Source organism: Psittacula echo (genome assembly GCF_963264785.1).
Source record: "Psittacula echo genome assembly, chromosome: 21".
NCBI classification, from domain to species: Eukaryota; Metazoa; Chordata; class Aves; order Psittaciformes; family Psittacidae; genus Psittacula; species Psittacula echo.
This window is the reverse complement of record NC_137757.1, coordinates 6,408,378-6,423,835: the sequence shown is the minus strand read 5'-3', so window position 1 is coordinate 6,423,835 and position 15,458 is coordinate 6,408,378. Positions and strand designations below refer to the sequence as shown.

Here is a 15,458-nt window from a genome sequence, read left to right as displayed (position 1 = left end):
ACTAAAGCTCACGTGTGACGGGTGGCTGGTGGGGAAGCAGCTTCAAGGCCTCACAAGCAGCCAAGGTGGGGATGGGGGATGGGGAATCGATGCTTCTTTGGGGTGCCTGGAAATTGGGGTGATCTGAGTGGCACTGGCTGTGCACTGTGGTGCTGGCAGTGACCGGGGATGAGGGGGTACGGGGGGTGTCTGCTGCAGGGCCAGCGCTCACAGATGATGGGAGGGAGCATAGTGAAATGTGGGGGGTGCAAGCCCCAACATTTGTGAGAGGAGGGGTTGGGGATGAGCGAGAGCCCGAGGAAAGCTGGGGGGATGCTGGGGGCAGGCCTGAGGCCGGGGTGACGGACGGCGGGTCCTGGCTGCGGGAGGATGGCTGAGAGCGGGGTCGGGGCCGCGCTGTGGGTAGGGGAGAGGCAGAGCATCCTCTGCCCGCCCGCTCCCCCCAGCCCGGGGCCGCGGGGCCGGGCGGGATGCGCGGCCGGGGCGGGGAGCGCTGAGCGTCCTCCCCCGCCGGGTTGGGGGGAGCGGGGCGGCGCGGCTCAGCTCGGCTCGGCTCGGCCAGCCCCCTGCGCCTCCCCGCCACGCCATGGAGAGGAGCCGCGCCGGGCGGGAGCCGCAGCCCCAGCCCCAGCCGGCCCAGGGTAAGGCTTCGCAGCGGGGACCGGCTTCGGCACCGGCTCCGGCAGCGGCGGGCGCCCGGGGCCCTGCCCGAGCCGGGGTCGGGGTGCGGGATGCGGGATGCGGCCGGGGGGGAGCCGGGAGCGGTGGGAAGCGGGATCCGGCCGGGGGATGCGGCGGGCCCGGGGGATGCGGCGGGGCCGCCCGCGGAGCCGCTCTGGAGGGGGCCCGGAGGCGGTGGAGGAGCCCGGGGCCGCGCTGCCGGGGCCGGGGCGGTTTCCCGGGAGGGACAAAGCCCGGGCACGGCCCCTCCATCTTGGGGTGGGCCGGAGCGGCGCGGACCCCGGCCCCGTCGGGGGAGCTGCCCTTGGGGAGCCCTCCCGGGCGCGGCCCCGCTATGGCGGAGGGGGGGAACCGGGGCGGCGGCGCTTGCCCGTGCTCGGGTTCGTCCTCGCCAACGGGAGGGCGATGCCGGCCTGGTCCTGAGCCTCCCCCCCCCGAGCCTCGCTGCCGGGGGTCCCGGCGGGCAGGGCCCCGCTGCTCCCTGTGGTGCCGGTCCCGCCGCCCTGCTTGCAGCGCTCGCGTTGTGGGGAGTTGGTGGCCGGGGATCCGCGCCGGGGTCACCGCCCGGGCGAGCGGAGGTGCTGGTGGGTTGAGGGGGTCCGGGTTTGAGCCTCACTTGCCCGCGCTCGCCCCCACCATGGGCATGTCCCGGCCCATCCAGTCCCGGCGCTGCCCCCGGATGAACTCCACCACCGGCCCCCGGCTCGGCAAAGCGGGGTGGGCGGCAGCCGGCGGGGCCGAGTCCTGGGGCTGGGGTTTGTTTTGGCTCTTCCCCGCTGCAGGGCTCCAGCCAAGCGCTCTTTGGTCCCACTGGGCCACTCGCTCTCGGCTGTGACTAAGCACAGCTCGGTGGTGGAGCCGCTTCCCACCGATGGAGGAAGAGGAGAGGCAGTTCCCTTCCCCCTCGTCCCCGGTGCCCGCCGCCGCGCCGTGATTCATCGCCCATGGCCGCCCGGGCCCTCGCAGGCGCAGAGGGGTCGCTGCCGGCCCCCAGCGATGCCGAACGCCGCTCGCCCTCTCTCAGAGCGAAGCGGCTGCGGGTCCCCGCCGCGCTGCAGACATTGTGTGCGCCCCGCCGCCGCCCGCCCCGGCCTGTCCTTCCCCCGCGATGCCGTCGCTGCCCGGTGGTTTGGGTCCCTGGTACCAGGGAGACCTTGGCTGCTCCACCATGAGAGGATGGTGCTGGGATGTGCATGCACCACATCCCGCTCCAGGGACCATCCCTGAACCTTCTCATTTGGGCAGCCTGCATGGCCAGGCAGGCCAGGCTGTTCCCTGTCCTTCTTCCCAGCATGGGTTGGAGCCCCTGCATTCCTCTGTGTGCCATATCCTGGCTGCCAGCGGGGATGGGGTTTCACTCCAGGGACTGGGACCCACAGCAGTGTGGGGCAGCTGGTGGCATTGGGGGGGCAGGAGCAGAGTGTGGCCCCATGGAGCTGCACAGCTGGGATGCTGCCCTGCGGATGGGCAGAGGGGTGAGGACCAAGGCCGGGAGCAGGTTTGCCCTTGTCCATGTTTCCTCTGGCTTCTCCAGCCCCATTCCCTCCTGCACAGCGGAGAGGGAGGGTGCAGGGTGAGCTGGGTGCCAGCCAGCTCCTGTGTTTGGGAGCAGGCGGCTCGGGAGCTCTCACAGCACAGGAACGCCAGCAGAGCTGCTGCTGTGAAGCCATCAGAGCAACGTGATGCGACGTGCGGAGGGAGCGGGGATGTGACAGTCCCGTGGTGCCGTGTCCAAAATAGTTAGCACAGCTCTTGCTTGTCGCAGGGCTCCGAGCAGGGACGGACACCACAGAGCTGGATCCTGCACGGCCCCAGCCCTGGTAGGTGCCTGCATCCGCGTTGCAAGGCTCAGGACCTGGTTTTGGTGGTGCTGAGCTTGCCCCGTGCCCTGCCTTGGGGCCAGGTTTCTGTTCGCCCAGCATGATGCTGGCAGACAGGATCTCAGGAGCGCGGCTCCGCACAGGTCGCCCCAAGGACAAGGGCACCTCTTGTCGCACTGGTGCTGCCCAGATGGATGACGGGCAGGTGCTGCCCTCGCTCTGTTTGGGCTGTGTGGGTGCTGGGGTGCAGCGGCAGCCCCGGCCCTTCCCTTCGTGTGTATTTTAAACCCTGGAAACCCCCCAGCTCTGGCTCCGCTCTGGCCACGAGATCCCATCTCCCAAGTTCCCCTTGCTGCTCCCTGGCTTGGCGCATTCACTGCTGGCGTGGTGCTGTGCCACATGAGCTTGGTGGCCTCTGCCACGGCCTGGAGGCTGGCGCAATTCCCCCAGGGCTGCCTCCATGTGCCCTTGGCAGGGCACGGGCACTGGGAAGGGTCTGGGACCTCCATGCAGTAGCTGCATGGAGCAGTGGGTGCAGCCCTGGGCCAAACCAGTGCTGCCAGGAGCGGGTGCAAAGGCAGCACCAGCTGGGCGGGCAATGCCCCATCGTGCCCCTTCCTCCTGCCTGGTACCCACAGTGGCATCTGGCTGTGCCCTCCCTGTGCCCCTCCTGCCCTGCCCATGTCTGTCCCTGGAGCTGAGGGCAGTGCATGGAGCGCCGTGGGACGATGCCTGACGTGCCCCGGCTGCTTTCTGCTGGCTCTGAGCCTGAGCTCAGCCTCAGGATACAGCACTCATGCTGCCCGGGGCCAGGTTGCCAGTGGCTGTAGGCAGCAGCCCCATGGGATCCCCTCCATGGGGAATGGGGTGTCATTGCTGTTGGTGGCTGCCAGGGTGGCACTGGCCACCCCTGCGGTGTGGGCTGCTGGTGCTTGCTCGGAGCATTGCCCATGTCTCCTGCCCATGCATGTGAGCCAAGGCCTGGACGTGCTGGGGATGTGCTGGGGATGCGCCAGGGATGCTTGCTCACTATCCCTGTCATCCAGGTGCTGCAGTGCCTGGGAATCCCGGGAGTTGGGTGGGACCGGCTAGGGCTCGGCTCTGAAGCACATCTGAGACATGGTGAGGTGGGGTGGGATCGTGGGCAGCACTGGCAAGGGCCCAAGGGTGCACCACTGGCTATGGGGAGCAGCCCTGCAGAGCCAGTGGTGGGTCTCAGGGCTGTGGTTCCCCTCGGGATCTTGTCCCTGGGCATCACAGGGACATGTGCCATGGCTGGGGAGGGCCGGGCCCAGTGACAACAGCCCCAGTGCGTGGCTGTGCAGTGGCCACACTGCACCCACCAGCCCCTCTCTCCTCACCTCCTGGGGTAATGATGAGCCCCATCCGATGTCCACATCCCAAGGCAGGTACTGCACATGGAGCAGCCCCAATCGTGCCACAGAGCGGGGACCTGAGGTTACGGTGGATGGGGGGAGCTGAGGTTAAAGCAGGCGGGTGCCCCCCCGTCCTCATGGGAAGTGCCCCGCGGGGATGCGCAGCGGACGGGTATGGAAGGCTGCTCGGCCAGAGCGCCCTGCAGGGCCTCGATGTGCTCTCGCTTCACGGCACCAGGGATTTGCCTCTGCCTGGCTGAGCATCCCCAGCCATGTGCCGGCCACGGGGCAGTGCCGGGCTGGAGGTGCTGGTGGTGCTTGGTGGCGCTGGTGCCACAGGGACCCATGGGATGGGCTGGGATGCGCTGGGTGACAAGCGTCGAGGGGCAGCCCCATGGCTGGTTCCAGTGCCAGCAGTGGGACCAGCGCTGCGCAGGCTCGCCCGGGCTGGGGGCTGCAGGGGAGCCGTGCCTGCACGTCTGGGGGGCCGGGAGCTAATCCCTGTGGAATGCCGCGGCCAGGGGACAGGGGACGCCCGCGCCGCCCGGGCGCAGGCAGCGTTGGGTTTCAGGGCAGCTGCCGTGCTGGAGCAGCGACAGGGACAGATGGAGCAGGGCTGGCCCCAGGCTGCGCAGGCAGCCCTGCCCTGGCCATGGGCACTGCCGTCCCCCTGGACGGATCCTGCCCCGGGCTCTGTGTGTGCCCCATGGAGCAGCGTGGCCGGAGGCTCCCGCCATCCCCTGGCATTGCCCCCTGCACATCCAGGGCTCCGGGGACATTTCCGTCTGCTCGGGGCACCAGCCTGGCCTTGATGCTTTGTCCCCATGGGCAGCACCCGAAGGATCACCTCTCCCAGCTGGGACACATGTGCTGCCACCACGGGTATTGTCCTTAGAGGTGGTGCCCGCCAAGCCCCCTGTCCTGTGGGTGCTGATCTGGGGCAGCCCCTAACTGCAGCCCCGGCACCTCCCCAGGCACACATGAGCTGTTGTCTGCACCGCGGGGTGCAGCGATGGGGTTGTAGGGGGTGCAGCGATGGGGATATGGGATGTGCAGGATCGGGGCCAGGGGATGGGCTGGCTTCCTGCAGCAGAAAATACCCGGAAGGCTGCCGGGGTCTGCGGGGGGGCCGGGGCTGGATGAGTCCCCTGCAGAGCTTGGGGAGGGGTGAACCCTGCAGGCACGAGCCCCTCAGCGTGCTATGGGGCTGCAGCAGGACCCCAGCCCCTCCGTGGGCAGGCGGGTGCTGCTGTGGGTGCTGTGTCCATGAGACCTGGGGTGCAGCCGTGCCTATGGCACAGAGCGGGGCTGGCGGTGCCTGGGGCTGCTGCAGTGGGGTGAGGAGCGGCGCCGGCCCGTGTTTGCAGAGCCCACACTTTGCCCCTCGCTGATGACTGTGGAGAGCTCTGCAAACACGGCCCAGCCCCGTGCGTGATATCGCCCTGCGGTCACCGGCGTGGTCACCGCGCACCACCGGAGCTGGGGGCAGGCACTGCAGCGCTGCCCGGGGGGCTGGAGCCGGGTGCCTGTGGCCCTGGAGTGGATTGGGCATCATCCCCTGCAGGAACGAGCATGGGGCGTGGGGCTGGGGTCTTGGCACATGCTCGAAGGTGTGTTTGCAAAGGGCTGGTTGATGGGGGTCGGGGGATCACCACTGCCGGTCACGGTGCATCCACGCTTGCAGAGGGCACGTGCTGTGGCACCGCAGGGCGGTTGGCACCAGGTCTCCATCCCCAGCACCCGTGCGTGCAGCGGTCCCCACTTCCCAGTGTCCCCATGGGCTGGCGGCGATGGGGAGCGATCCCAGCGCTGCTCCCTTGGGGTGCCCCTCACCTGCCCCACGGCAAGAAGCGAGCCCCACGCGAGGAGGGGGCTGTTCTGCACCGGCCGCGGCCCTGTCCTCGCGTGCATTCCTGGGCCATGAGTTCATGGCTGCACGCGGGCCTGGCCGTGGCGCGGCGCAGGGGGACATGGGCCGCCGCGGTGACGTCAGGGCACGGAGCCCGCGCCCATCCTGCTCCATCCATGGGGCCAGCGCCGGCGGAAGCGGTTCCGCATCCTCCGGGGACGGCAGCGGAGGGTCCCCAGCCCCTGTCCCCGCTGCGTGGGGCCGGGTTCAGCTGGCAGAGGAAGAAGGGCGGCTTTGTGGCAGCGGTGCCTGGTGCAGCGCCCGCCGGTCCCTCTGTGCATTGTGCATCCGGCGCCTGGCACCCGGCGGGGTGCCCCCAAAACCGGGAGCAGCAGCAGGGCTTGTTGCAGGGGACCCGGGGACAGCTTTGCTCCCGAGGGCTGTGTCTGGGGGGACAGGGCTGCCCCAGGCTCTGCCATTGACTGTTTGCTCTGCTCTGCTGTGTTGCAGGGAAGCCACCGTCCCCGATGGGAGACAGCGTCCTCCCCCCCGCCTCGCCTGGGGGTGCCCTGCAGGGAGAGCGCACCCCCCCGCAGCATGACCTGCCCGTCCCTGCAGCCGTGGTCCCCTCGGCGCAGCCCCTGTCTCCCATCCCTGCAACCATCACCCCTTCAGAAGAGCCCATCTCAGCCGCCCCTGCAGCCCTGACCCCCCCCAAGCACCCCATCGGTCCCCCCGCTGTGACACCCCCCTCTGGGAGCACCCCCCGGCAGCGTGACCGCCCCGTCCCTGCAGCCACCACGCTGCCAGGACAGCCGGGGTCCCCCAGCCCTGCAGCCCCCTCAGCAGAGAGTGCCCCCCCTCGGTCCCTGCCCGGGCCCCCCCAGCCCGTGATGGAGCACCCCAAAGCAGAGGCATCACCCCCCGCTCCCAGCCAGGCAGTCCCCATCCGCCCTGCTGCTGCTGCCCCTTGCCCAGCAGAGACCCTGCCCCATGGGAGCGAACCCCCGGCCCCGGCTGAAGGTGAAGGGGCCCCCCCTGAAGCCAAGCCCCCCGTGTGTGGCACAGCCGGGCCCTCGAAGGATGTGACCTCCCGGAGCGACCGCCCCACCGCGGCTGCAGCCTTGCCAGCAAGTGCCGCCAGCCCCAGGCCCAAGCAAGGTGGGTGCTGGGGGGGTCAGGGGGGCTGTGGTGATGCTGGCACCCCATGGGCACTGCTCTGATGGTGCCTCCCCACTGCAGATACCCAGAAAGCGCAGGCGAGGCACAAGCAGGCGAAGGAGCGGCGCGAGGAGCGAGCCAAGTACCTGGGTACGGGGCTGGGGGAGCGGGGTGGGAAGCAGGGCTGGCAAATCCTGGGTGCGTGCCGGGAGGGAAAGTGGATTCCGGGGGAAGGCAAGAGCTAAGGAGCTTTGCTGGGTCAGGGGCAATCCCATTAACTGCAATGAGCTGAGCCCAGGCAGCTCTGCACCCCCAGCGCATCGCTGTGTTGCTGCTGCTCCCCGTGGTGCGGGGGCCCCCAGGTCCATGGGTGCCCCTGGATCTGTGCATGCCCCCCAGCGCAGCGCCCAGCTCCGCTGTGTGCAGGCAGCAGCAGCTCGGGGTGACGGGCCCCTGCGCGGCACATGGGGCCTCCTCGTCCCCGCGCTCTTTCCACCCTCATTCCCCCATTGTTCACTCCGCGGGCTCCCAGCCTCCCTTTTGTCCTTGCCCAAACCCCTCCCTCACCGGCCCTGCGATGCCGCCTGCCCCGCGTGCTCTGGGCTCGGGCAGCGCTCAGCCCCACGCCACCGGCATGGGCACGGGTGCCCAGTGCGGGGATCAGCGGGGTTGCGCCTCGGGTGCGACCCCACCGCCACGGCTTCATCCTGCAGCCGCCAAGCGGGTGCTGTGGCTGGAGAAGGAGGAGAAGGCCAGGCTGCTGCGGGAGAAGCAGCTGGAGGAGCGCCGCAAGCGCCTGGAGGAGCAGCGGCTGAAGGCAGAGAAGCGCCGCGCGGTGCTGGAGGAGCGGCAGAGGCAGAAGCTGGAGAAGAACAAGGTGGGGATGGGGAATTGCGGATGCGGTAGGAATGGAGACAGGGATGCGCTCCCTGGGGTGACCCTGTGGCTCCAGCAGCCACTTTGAAAGCTTCTCACTGTGCCCATCCTTCATGCATCCTTTATGGTGCAGAGCCTCTGTGGTACCCAGCTCCTTGGGCACAGCTTCCCACTGTGCCTGTCCTCTGTGCATCCTTTATAGTGCAGAGCCTCCGTGGTACCCAGCTCCTTGGGCACATGTGCCCTGTCTGGGCCAGGCATCACTTCCACATCTTCTCCAAGCATCCCATCACTGTGGTAGCCTCATGAAAGGAGGCTCCAGCCAGTGCCAGCCCCATGCTCTAAGCCGTTGGCCTCACCCTGTCCTTCTCCCTCGGGCAGGAGCGCTACGAGGCAGCGATCCAGCGGTCGGCCAAGAAGACGTGGGCAGAGATCCGACAGCAGCGGTGGTCCTGGGCTGGAGCCCTGCACCACGGTTCTCCTGCGCACAAGGATGGTGAGTGCCGGGCTGGGCACGGGCACCGGGGCCCTGTGGCTCTGTGCCGGCTGGGCATGGCTCTGCGGTGCTCTGTGCAAGGAGGGTGAGACCCCAAAAACCAGCTCAGCCCCATGCTGCTGTGAGCCGTGCTGCTGTCACCCTGGGCTGTGCCAGGGCCTGATGGGGACCCTTGGTGTCCCATGGCTTTTCCCTGCTCTCACAAGGCTGGGATGAGCTGGAGGCTGTGCGTAATCACTGCTGTGGGAGGGGATGTGCCTGGGGACAGCCCTGGCTGCCTGTAGGATGCTGTGGCCACGCTGCCCGGGTCTCCAGCAGCCGGAGGAGTCGGGCATGGGCTGTGGAGCTGTGCGAGGCTGTTGCCATCTCTTGCTGGGTCTGCGCTGTGGCGTGTCCCATTGGTCCCCGGCTGGGCAGGGGCAGTGCTTGGCCCCTCCAGCTCCAACACGGGGGTGACTGTGGCTGGGTGTGCGTGGCTGTGCCATGCCCTGAGGTGGCTGCTGGAGGCTCAGCTGTGCCACCGCCACACAGCCGACACTCAGCCCTTCTCCTGGGGTTGTCTTGGGGACACCCCCTGGGGTTCGGCACCAGGGTTGGGCATGTGGAGGTCTCCCTTGTCCTTTGACCGCCGAGGGGACAGGGACATGCAGGCGGGTGCTGGTCCTGCCTGGTGTGTGCAAGGCATAGAGGGGAGCGGGATCTGCCCCACTTGTGTCATGGGGCTGCTGTGGCAGCTTGGCTGTGCCTGCCTGGCCAGGTTGTGTGTACTGGCACCACATGTTTACAATGTGTACAGGCGTTGTGTGCCGGGCTGTACGTACCGGCACCATGTGTGTACAGGCATTGTGTGCCAGGCTGTATGTACCAGCACCACGTGTGTACAGGCGTTGTGTGCCGGGCTGTACGTACCAGCACCACGTGTGTACAGGCGTTGTGTGCCGGGCTGTATGTACCAGCACCACGTGTGTACAGGCGTTGTGTGCCGGGCTGTACGTACCGGCACCATGTGTGTACAGGTGTTGTGTGCCAGGCTGTATGTACCGGCACCACGTGTGTACAGGCGTTGTGTGCCGGGCTGTATGTACCGGCACCATGTGTGTACAGGTGTTGTGTGCCAGGCTGTATGTACCGGCACCACGTGTGTACAGGCGTTGTGTGCCAGGCTGTATGTACCGGCACCATGTGTGTAGAGGCGTTGTGTGCCGGGCTGTATGTACCGGCACCATGTGTGTACAGGCGTTGTGTGCCGGGCTGTATGTACCGGCACCACGTGTGTACAGGCGTTGTGTGCCGGGCTGTACGTACCGGCACCATGTGTGTACAGGTGTTGTGTGCCAGGCTGTATGTACTGGCACCACGTGTGTACAGGCGTTGTGTGCCAGGCTGTATGTACCGGCACCATGTGTGTACAGGCGTTGTGTGCCGGGCTGTATGTACCGGCACCATGTGTGTACAGGCATTGTGTGCCGGGCTGTATGTACCGGCACCACGTGTGTACAGGCGTTGTGTGCCGGGCTGTACGTACCGGCACCATGTGTGTACAGGTGTTGTGTGCCAGGCTGTATGTACTGGCACCACGTGTGTACAGGCGTTGTGTGCCAGGCTGTATGTACCGGCACCATGTGTGTACAGGCGTTGTGTGCCGGGCTGTATGTACCGGCACCATGTGTGTACAGGCGTTGTGTGCCGGGCTGTACGTACCGGCACCATGTGTGTACAGGCGTTGTGTGCCAGGCTGTACGTACCAGCATCATGTGTGTACAGCTGTTGTGTGCCGGGCTGTATGTACCGGCACCATGTGTGTACAGGCGTTGTGTGCCAGGCTGTACGTACCAGCATCATGTGTGTACAGCTGTTGTGTGCCCGGCTGTGCCTGTCCAAGCTGAGTGTACAGGCGCTGTGTTCTGGTTGCGCCTGTCTGGGCTGCGTGTCCTGGTGCCGTGTGTCCGGCTGTGGCACACTATGGGACAGGCCTGTGTGTCCATGGTGCAGCGCCTGGCATGGTCTGGCAGGGGGACACCTTCCCCTGCCACCACTCCCTAGGACCTGCTCCAGCGCTGTCACTCACCGGGGTCCCGGCTGCCACCTGCACCAGCAGGGAGCTGCCCAGGCCATTCTCTCCAGAGGAGCCCAGTGGAGGTGGTGCCGGCCACCAGCACCCTCCTGGCACTGCCATAGTGACCCAGCACCAGTGTCAGCATTGTCCTCTGTGCGTCCGGACCTGCTGCCCTCAACCTGCTCGCCCGGTGCTGCTGAGGTCCTTGGCCTCCCAGTTCCCAGGACTGCTCTTGGGGACACCCTTTTAGCAGGGCCCAGGAGCCACCCTGGCTCCCAAAGGATGAGATCCCTGCATGATCCCAGCATGACCCCCTGGGGCTCACCCGGGCACCGCGCCATGCCGGCTGCCAGTGCCATGTGTTGTGTTCCTGGACACCAGCATCTCCTGGTCCCACTCTGTGCTGCATCCTCCTGCCCCGGTGCCTCGGCATGGCCGTGCATGCTGCATGTGGGGGGCCCAGCCCCAGCCCCGGGACCTTAATGCCCTTGTGTCTTTTCCCTTCTCCAGGTGCGAGCCGGTGCTCGGTGTCCGCTGTAAACCTCCCCAAACACGTCGACTCTATAATCAACAAGCGGCTCTCCAAATCCTCCGCCACCCTCTGGAACTCTCCCAGTAGAAGTAAGAGCCCTTTGTGTTTGCCCCAGCGCAGCGCTGGGGACCCCCGAGGCCAGGGTCCCCCCGTCCCCAGGCCCTGCCTTGCAGCACGGTGCCCACGGAGAGAGGAGAAGCCGTTTGCTGTTTGCAGGAGGAGGCTCCTTGAGGCTGTGTGCAGGCTGCGAGGAGCAGGAGGAGGAGGAGGAGGTGCTGGCAGCCCCATGGGGTGCCAGGATGGGGACGGGAGCCCTGGTTCCCTGCCCCAGGGCAGCTCTGGTGGGTGCAGATGCAGCTGCACTGGGTCACCAGACCCTCCTTGGGGCTGGTGCCACCGTGTCGCCTGTTCCCAACAGGGGCTGGGTGCCCGTGGGTGCGATGCTGTGTCGGGTGCTGCGAGGTCGTCCCAGCCCTTGCGAGCTGCCGGGGGCTGACGTCTGCGCCGGAGGGATGCGTCCAGCGCCGGCGCTGCTGTTGTGTTTCGGAGTTGCCTGGTGATGGCTGGTTATAAATAGCCCGAGCAGCTGACGCGCGCGCCTGCGGGCGCTGGTGACGCAGGCGGCTCCCAATGTCCCCGTGCCGGGGGCTCAGCCCAGGGACAGGCACCCAGGGGCTGTCAGCACCGCACGGGTGGGAGCAGCAGCTCCTTGGGCCGGTGCCGGACCTGGTGTCCTGTCCCGCTGCACCCATGGCTCTGTTTTCTCCCCTCCTGGCAGCAGGACCCCTAAGTGGGGGCCCCAGTGGAAAGGGCCAGAGGGGCCTTGTCAATGTGGGTGCTTCCTGAGCACCCGTGGGGCGTTTGGTGCTGGTGATGCGCAGTGGCTGTGTCCTGCTGAGCCAGCAGTGTGGCTGGGGACCACTGTTCCTTGGGTGCCATGAGCCTGGCCTGGCTCCCGCGGCATGTTCGGTGACTTTGGCACAGCTCCCTTGGGGTGAGGGTGTGCTGGGGGCTTGATCACACCAGGATGGGGGCACAGGGAAGGGACACGCCAGCAAGGAGAGGGACAGAGTGGATGGGGCTGCTCCCAGTGGGGTTGCACCCTATGGGTACCGCTGGCTGCAGGTGAATGGTGGCTGGGGTGACCGTGGGGCATGGGGACACCGTCGTTGTCACGCTGCTGCGCCGTGCAGTGGGTGCTCTGGCACCCACCTACTCCTGCGCCCGCATGGCCCCTCGTCCTGCGCAGCCGAGAGCTTTGGGCACTGCCGGGGCTGTGCATGTGCCCCGGCCATGCTGCAACCGCATGGCTGCTGCCTCGCAGCGGGCTGGGGCCAGTGCCGGTGGGCTCAGAGCTATGCTAATGGCTCCTCTCCTTCCCCAGACCGGAGCTTGCAGCTTAGCCCGTGGGAGAGCAGCATCGTGGACCGGCTGATGACACCCACCCTGTCCTTCCTCGCACGCAGCCGCAGCGCTGTGACGCTGGCTGGGAACGGCAAGGAGCAGGGTGAGTACCCACTGCCACGTGGATCCAGGCACAGGACTGGGTCAAGAGAGCCTGGTGACAGCGGAGCCGGTGCTGGTGCCGTGTGGCTCTGTCCTGATGGGGTGGTTTCTCCTGCCCCCAGTGCCCGTGTGCCCCCGCTCGGCCTCCGCCAGCCCCCTCAGCCCCTGCCACAACCACCGCCTGCAGCACCGCTGCTGGGACAGGCGGAAGGGGACCACGGCCAGCCCCGACGTGACGCCGCGCCGCAGGACCGAGGCCTCGCCCGTGAGTGCCATCCCCTGCGGTGCGCTCCTGGCGCCAGCGTGGCCGCGGGGCACAGCCTGGCTCCGGGTTGGGCCGGGCACCTGGTGCTGACGCTGTCTCTGTCTCTGCCCGACCGGAGCAGAAGAAGAAGGAGAAGAAGGAGAAGGATCGGGAGAACGCCAAGGAGCGCAGCGCCCTGTCCCGTGAGCGCAGCCTCAAGAAGCGGCAGACGCTGCCGGCGGCACAGCCCCGGCTCCTGCCTGCTGCTGACAGCAGGTAGGGACCCAGCACCACCGGCCCCTCGCCCCACTGCCACGGGGGCAGCCCCAGCCCCGCTAACACCACCTCTTGCTCTGTTCGCAGCCCCGGCCCCAAGAACCGTCCCTCATCCCCTGCCACCCCCAAAACCCGTCCAGCGTCCCCCAGCCCAGCCCTCGGCTCTCCCCACAAGCCGCCCCTGCCCCGCAGCACCCACTCCTCTCCCAAGGTGCGGGCCAGGGCCCGGGAGGAGCGGGGGGAGCAGGAGAGCCAGGCCAAGGTGCGGGACAGGAAGGAGGAGGAGCGGGGCCCGGCCCCCCCAGCCCTCCCCGAGCCCCCCAAGGCTCCCACAGAGCCAGCAGCAGGTGGGTACCGGGTGGCTGAGGGGCAGCGGGGCTGGGGCGAGCAGGGGCAGCACTGATGCTGTGTGCACCCCACAGCCCCCCCGGCCTCTGCAGCCCCCAGCCCCGCGCCAGCCACCCCCCCGGGCAGACCCCCCGCCGGCACCACAGACCGGGAGGAGGCTGCGCGGCTGCTGGCGGAGAAGCGGCGCCAGGCGCGGGAGCAGCGGGAGCGGGAGGAACGGGAGCGCCGGGAGCAGGAGGAGCAGGAGAGGTGGGTGCTGGCCCCATCCCCTGTGCCCCGCTCCCCCCGCCCCGTGCTGAGGGCCCCGTCCCCGCAGGCGGCTGCAGGAGGAGCGGGCGCAGCGGGCGGCGGAGGAGCAGGCGCGCAGGGAGGCCCTGGCGCGGCAGCGGGAGGAGGAGCGGCGGCTGCAGGAGGAGCGGGAGGCGCAGGAGAGAGCACGAGCGGAGCGCGAGGAGACGGAGCGGCTGCAGAGACAGGTCTGGGGCGGTGGGGTGCGGGGATGGGGAGGAAGAGGTGGGAGTGGGATGAAGGCAGGGATGGGATGGAGGCAGGGGCTGGAGCAGCTCCTGTATGGAACCAGGCTGAGAACATCGGGGCTGTGCAGCCTGGAGAAGAGAAACTGCGTGGAGACCTCAGAGCAGCTTCCAGTGTCTGAAGGGGGCTGCAAGGATGTTGGGGAGGGGCTCTTCATCAGGGACTGCAGTGATAGGACAAAGGTGATGGGTTCAAACTGAAACAGGGGAAGTTCAGGTTGGAGATAAGGAAGAAATTCTCTACTGTGAGGGTGAGGCACAGGGTGCCCAGAGAAGTGGCAAATGCTCCATTGCTGGCAGTGTTCAAGGCCAGGTTGGCCAGAGCCTTGGGTGACACGGTCTAGTGTGAGGCATCCTTGCCTTAACACCCAGGGTGTAGGGAGGGGACACGGGGCAGGGCCGTGCTGAGCTGCCTGGGCACCGTGTCCCCACTGTCCCTGCCCCATCCCTTCCGTCCCTGCCCTCTCTGATCCCTCCCTGCCACCCCCCTGTGCCGCAGAGGGAAGAGGCCGAGGCCAGAGCACGCGAAGAGGCTGAGCGGCAGCGGCTGGAGCGCGAAAAGCACTTCCAGCGCGAGGAGCAGGAGCGGCTGGAGAGGAAGAAGGTGAGGGCTGGGGACACAGCAGGGGCTTCCCTGCAGGGGTCCTGCCCAGCGCCCAGGGTGGGTCTGCCTGGTGAGGGCTGTGCATGAGCCCCTCTCTGCCCCACAGCGCCTGGAGGAGATCATGAAGAGGACGCGCAAGTCTGACGCAGCAGATGCCAAGGTGGGTGCTTGTCCCTTGTCTGGATGCACATCAGGACATGGGGGACTCTGCAGAGCCCTCCTGCCCCGAGCTACCACTGCCCCTCACGGCTCTCCTCTCCCTGCAGAAGAAGGAGGACAAGAAGGTGGTGAATGGCAAAGCGGCCGAGCAGGACGATGTCCCAGGTGCGCGGCCCCTTCCCACACCCTGCTGCCCCTTGGGTGCCTGCTCCTGTCCCAGCCATGCTCCTGGCCAGGGCCATGGCTGAGCGGGGGCTCTGCCAATGTCCCCAGGCCGTGAGAAGCACGCGGGGCCCATGTCAAAGCAGGAGGAGCTCCCTGAGATGGAGACACCGAGCGCAGGGACTCCGGGGGGGCTGAAGGGCCTGGTGGGTGAAGGGCTGCAGCCAAGGTGAGCACAGGATGGCCTGAGGGGACCAGGGGGCAGCGGGGTCCTGGCTGACCCCAGCCCCTCTGCCCCACAGCTCCCCAGCCAAGGAGGTGGCATCCCCGGCGTCCCTGGTGAACGGCGTGCAGCCCGGCAAGCACGAGAACGGCTTCTCGGGCCCAGAGGGCTCAAAGGAGCTGCTGGAGCTCTCCCACCACAGCAGCAGCCCTGGCAGCATCATCCCCTTTGGTGACAAGGAGCCCTTCCTCAAGCAGGCCGTGGTCAACCCCCCCCAGGTCACAGGTGAGAGACGGGAGGTTTGTGGGGCTGGGACTGTGCTGTGGCCACCCCAATCTCAACACCTCCCCTTTGCCTGCAGAGGTGCTGTGAGGCCGGGCCCTGGGACGTGTCCTCGCTGGGCCACAAGTCCGGACCCGGAGCTGTTGTCAGAAGAAACACCTCGCTCCTGCCCCTGCCGTGCTGCGGGGGGCCCGGGCGCTGCAGGGCCCCTGCGAGGCGCTGCGGGGAGGCCTGGTTTCTCTCTTTGTTCTTTGTTCTTATTTCAGTTTTCTTT

The 15,458-nt window shown here is 67.8% G+C and overlaps 1 protein-coding gene across 1 annotated transcript; it reads left to right on the top strand.

Annotated features, from left to right (window-relative positions):
* Window positions 1-586: 586 nt before the first annotated feature.
* On the top strand, window positions 587-15,391 carry MAP7D1 (MAP7 domain containing 1; the record flags this gene model as incomplete). The annotated part of the gene is made up of 18 exons (XM_080632423.1): window positions 587-641; window positions 6,237-6,887; window positions 6,969-7,037; window positions 7,601-7,764; window positions 8,145-8,259; window positions 10,826-10,936; window positions 12,232-12,354; window positions 12,476-12,618; window positions 12,740-12,873; window positions 12,961-13,220; window positions 13,296-13,470; window positions 13,538-13,697; window positions 14,254-14,358; window positions 14,465-14,518; window positions 14,625-14,682; window positions 14,791-14,908; window positions 14,982-15,187; window positions 15,264-15,391. The coding sequence occupies 18 exons, from the start codon at window positions 587-589 to the stop codon at window positions 15,272-15,274; spliced, it is 2,712 nt and encodes a 903-aa protein (XP_080488549.1). The 3' UTR covers window positions 15,275-15,391.
* Between the last annotated feature and the right edge of the window lie 67 nt (window positions 15,392-15,458).